General features: G+C 45.1%; 1 protein-coding gene and 1 non-coding gene across 3 annotated transcripts; both read right to left on the bottom strand.

The window, feature by feature from the left end:
* Nucleotides 1–700: 700 nt before the first annotated feature.
* LOC127323340 (uncharacterized) lies at nucleotides 701–3,850 on the bottom strand. Of its 2 annotated transcripts, none has more exons than XR_011751994.1 (3): nucleotides 3,210–3,849; nucleotides 1,254–1,460; nucleotides 701–986 (listed from the first exon to the last, which is right to left on the bottom strand). XR_011751994.1 is itself a non-coding variant. In XM_051351495.1 (3 exons), the coding sequence occupies exons 1-3, from the start codon at nucleotides 3,421–3,423 to the stop codon at nucleotides 863–865; spliced, it is 438 nt and encodes a 145-aa protein (XP_051207455.1). In that variant the 5' UTR covers nucleotides 3,424–3,850; the 3' UTR covers nucleotides 701–862. The 2 variants fall into 2 exon arrangements, 1 of the variants encoding a protein (XP_051207455.1); XM_051351495.1 differs by having other exon boundaries at nucleotides 3,317–3,850.
* Nucleotides 2,576–2,671, bottom strand: LOC127323355 (small nucleolar RNA Z103). Its single transcript, XR_007865613.1, has one exon. It is a non-coding gene; the product is annotated as a small nucleolar RNA Z103 (small nucleolar RNA).
* Nucleotides 3,851–4,589: the final 739 nt, after the last annotated feature.

The raw sequence follows: 4,589 nt of genomic DNA, 5'->3' as shown, positions 1-4,589 counted from the left end.
TCACACATCAATCCGGAGGCGATCATGGTGATGAAGAGTCCTCCGGGAGATGATTCCCCTCTCCGGCAGGGTGCCGGAGGCAATCTCCTGAATCCCCCGAGATGGGATTGGCGGCGGCTGCGTCTCTGGAAGTATTTCCGTATCATGGCTCTCGGTAATAGGGTTTTCGCGACGGAGACACTACAAGAAATGTGTTGACTTGCGACCCTCCATTTTTGTCACTGAATCGTCACAACATTTAATCTACGACGTTTTTATGACAAAAAATGAATCGTCAAAAACGGGGCGTCAGGAATCATCCAACATGACCTTTTGATTGGAATCGTCATGATCGTCTACGACGATATTGGATCGTCATAGTGTTATGACGATCCAATATCGTCACCGCCGATCTGACCACGCCACGTCAAATCCTACGTGGCCAATCTGACGTGGCAAAATTGTGACAAAATCAAATCGTCGTAATCTAAAATCAGCCCGGTCCATTTCGGTGATCTACATGGGTCGAGCCCATTAATACCTGCCTTTTTTCCTAGTCTGGCCTTTTAACAGCCTTTTTGATCTATATTTTTTTGGGCCTTACCTTTTTTACAGCCTTTTTCTTTATTGGGCCTTGGCCTTATTAGACTACTCAAGTCATTAGGTCCCACTTGTCAGTTTCCAAGTCCATTTCAGGTTTTATCATCCCACAATTTGACAGTAATTAAACAACAAATAATTTAATCAGAACTGGAGAATACAAGAAATTCATGTCTGTTACAATATTTCCACGGCCTAAATCACATATATACAACAATAATCCAACTATCAAAAGCTGGCAACTGAATATAGCCCAAAATGAACCCACGGCAGGACCATATCCCTACAGCACACAACATCCATCAGTCGAAACGTCTGGCCGGTAGACTTGGCTCCCAACCTCAAGGTCCAGGACCTTTCCCAACCTACAGGGCCCCAGGTCCTCTCGTAGGCAACGAGCTAGATATCTGTCAATGTGATCAGAAGCAAGGTTGTGAGTGTGATATGCAATGGCTGCTGCTTTGCTGTGTTGTTCATTTGAGTTGAGTTGAGGCTGTATGGGCCATAAATAAAGCACTAATAAATGCACTACAAAAACATATACTAATTAGCATATAGAACAATAAAGTCTGCTGTCAGGTCAAACTCCAAGAACCAACAACATAGCATGAGCACGTACCAGGCCACCACAGAAAAGGAACATGCAATGATACCACACAAAACAAAGCGGTTACCTTCTCCCCTCCAACGCCATGGCAACCTGTCGAGTGCTCCAGGAGTGCACCGCTCCATCTAGCATCATGTCCCAGCGGCTGGCTATGTACAACCACCTGGCCATGTGGTACAGCAGCAGTAGCACTGGCCATCCCAGCGAATGGATCAATCGAGCACTGACCTGTAGTCGCTGCCACGGGTACTCAGGATCCCCTTCAACTTGCAACCTACACCAGATCGAAAAGATCGGAAACAACAGAACATAAACCACAACAGCCATATATAACCACTGAACTGAAACAGCCAGTACATTCATACTAATGTGTTCGTTATCATCAAAGTGATAGAATTCTCCATCGATGGCAGTAGAGATATTCAACAACAGTAACAACTATGCTTACTCACTAGCACTCAAAGGTACACATGTACTACTTTAGAAAATGCATGACTTCAACATTGCATTAATATATCAGACATGAGTGGACGAGTTTGAGGAAGGATCAACACATCCTTTATTCAGAAACCTGATGGGTAACATCCTATATGACATGCGCTTTGTTTAGAAATAAACATGTATCTACCTTTAGGATATTTATCTGCATAAAGAAAATCAGGACAGTAGCAGTAGCACCAATCCTATCACAAGTTAGTTCGATAATCAGCTAAGGTGTTCTGTATATGTTAGCAAGAAGCTTCAATCTAATATTGCAGGAACCATGTATATATCCAAGGCTAAAATAATCAAATGCTAGAAAAAAATTCGCAGAAGTGGAAGAACATCACGTCAGGAACCATGTGAACAAAGATACAAATTTTACTTATTATTAACTCGTGCTTTGCATAGAGAAAGTTCAAACGTCATACTAGAAACATTATTGTCTAACAAATCACAAGCATCATTTCGTAAATTATAACTTGCTGAAAAACCATTTTTTATTCAACATAATTATGTGTCTTAATGGTTCCAGTGGTACAGTTTCGTCCATCAGTATACATTCTGGTCATGATTGTTTTCCTTGCTTCGCTTATGAACAGGAACCGCTTCTACCTCACAAAACACTTCAATTAGATGGTGACCATTACATAAGTCGATGGGGTATAATAGAATTACAGTAATGTACAACGAAGCTTTGTTTTACTTCGCAGGAAATGAACAAAAGCAGCAAGCCTATACGAATAGTGTTTACAGACAGTATCCTCATTCCTGGTAATAAACAGTGAGATAACACGGCCATTATATAGGCAGAACATGGGGAGAATTATTATGGCATTGACTCATACACAAATCATGTACAACTACAAAAACACAAACAATAAAGAACGAAATCATGTACAACAACTGGCGGGATCAGAGTCCTAGCTTGGTTTTTCAGAAGAGAAATTATAGCGCTCAGTACGTTCATTGTCGATCATCTAGGGAAAGGATCATCATATCCACCGAACAAAGCAGTACATCAAGAATAGAGCTAGGACCAGCCCCAAAAAACACTTAAGAACACCATGTAATAAGCAAAGTTAGCTGCTCAATATAAAGCACTACATCCAATTTAGTATGTTCAACATTATTTCCTACATGGCTTAGATACTTTCAGATTAAGAAAATAGGTAAGCTGCATCGCTTGTAAAGTTAACTGTGTATCATCTAGAGAAAGTATCACATACTAATCCAAGTTCGCATCATTATAAATACATAATTACCATCTAGAGAGAAAAAACACAATCCACATATTATTTGCCAATGAAATCAATTAGTATTACATCTTAGAAGCATGCACGACAGATCATTTTCCCTTTCCCACAACCTAACCGCTTGACTAGTCAAAGTAAAAGAAACCACAGCTCCTACGTGACTTACTACGTCGCATCTATTCTGGTCAGAGATCACCCACTCCACTCTAGGTTCTAGATTCTAAATAACCAGACAAGGGCGGAGACCATGATGCACACCAGTATGAGAATACTCCACTTTCACCTACCATTGTTCATTTTTACCGGAAAAGAGGGCGATGTGTACAAGCGGAATCTCGCGACCGCACGAGGGCGCGCACGCGTGCATCGGTGGGGCGCTGAGCTGCGTGCACACCTGTGCCGTGCTGGGTTCATGCCGTCCACGTCCTCCACCAGCAGCTCGTAGTGCCGCCTGGCCTTGTCGGGCGAGTTCCCCTGAACCGCAGCCGCTGTGCTCTCCATCCTGGCGGACTCGTCCCCGTCCGCATCCGCAAGATCCGCCGTCGCCTGTGAGATCAACAGAAAATCAAATCAGAACCTATGGAAAACAGCAGGAAAGGTCGAGGGAAACAGATCAAGAAGGGGAGAGATGGGATCGATCTGGGGAAGAAGGTAAATAGAGATGGAAGGGGCGGCCGGATCCAGCGACATAGAGGTTGGGGTCGCGAGCCACAATGGCCTGGTTGTAGATCTCGGTGACTAGCTCGAAATCATCATCGACGAAGCCATAAATCGCCTTGCACTCCAGATCCGACGCAGCGGCGGCCTTGGCGGGCTGCGTCTGCTGCCATGGCGGGCTGCGTCTGCGGTGAGAGGAAGAAGTTGGTAGTGTCCATGGTGAGAGGAGGGTGGGTGGGAGATGGGTTAGGGTTAGAGGAGTGACGGTGCGGTGCACGGTGGGACTTAAGCGAAAAAATCGGTCCGCGTGTGCGCGCGGACAAGGACGTGTTTTCGCGCCTCCAATTTTCGATCTGACGAACGTGTTTTCGCGCACAAGTTTGGTTGTCGTGGCGGGTTGTGTTCGCTAGGAGAGATCAAGAGGTCCACGTGTTTGAACCCGAGTGTTCACATTTTTGTTCCATTTTCACGTCGACTGGATAGAGGGCCCTAGGTCCCGCATGTACAGGTCGGTGTGTCCGCATGTCATGTTGTGTGTCCCATAGCTATAAGTTAGGTTGCTCCCTATGACAGATCGTCCCACATGTCCGTAGTCGAAACTGTTGAGGTGGCCATCTAGTCATTTCAAGGTATCACAAATTAGAAATTACGACGGTTTAAATTGGTCGTAATCGCTTCAGTAAACTGCTTGGCTCGGATTATGACGATTTCATCTAATGAAATAATGACCTTCTTAACCCAAATCGTCGTAATTTTATAGGGTTTTGACCCTCCCGAACGGCTTACGACAATCTGATGCGGAATCGTCATAGATCTACGACAATTTCACCCGTGGTCACTGAGAAAAGGTCACAGGTCAACACATTTCTTGTAGTGAGAGTATATGTAGGAGGAAGGGCAGAGTTGGGGGGCTGATGAGGTGCCCACACCATAGGGCGGCGCGGGCCCCTCCCTGGCCGCGCAGCCCTATGGTGGCGGCGCCTCGTGGCCCCACTTCGTATGCTCTTCGG

Source organism: Lolium perenne, chromosome 2 (assembly GCF_019359855.2).
Source record: "Lolium perenne isolate Kyuss_39 chromosome 2, Kyuss_2.0, whole genome shotgun sequence".
NCBI classification, from domain to species: Eukaryota; Viridiplantae; Streptophyta; class Magnoliopsida; order Poales; family Poaceae; genus Lolium; species Lolium perenne.
Note: the sequence above shows the minus strand (reverse complement) of the source record. Positions and strands in the feature narration are given on the sequence as shown.

What these genes read in the sequence shown, in the direction of transcription:
- LOC127323340 (XM_051351495.1), bottom strand. Translation starts at nt 3,423, where the DNA reads ATGGAGAGCACAGCGGCTGCGGTTCAGGGGAACTCGCCCGACAAGGCC. An exon ending in ATGAACCCAGCACGGCACAG is followed by an intron (nt 1,461 to 3,316) that starts GTGTGCACGCAG and finishes GATCTGGTGTAG; the next exon opens with GTTGCAAGTTGAAGGGGATC. An exon ending in ATGGCGTTGGAGGGGAGAAG is followed by an intron (nt 987 to 1,253) that starts GTAACCGCTTTG and finishes TCACATTGACAG; the next exon opens with ATATCTAGCTCGTTGCCTAC.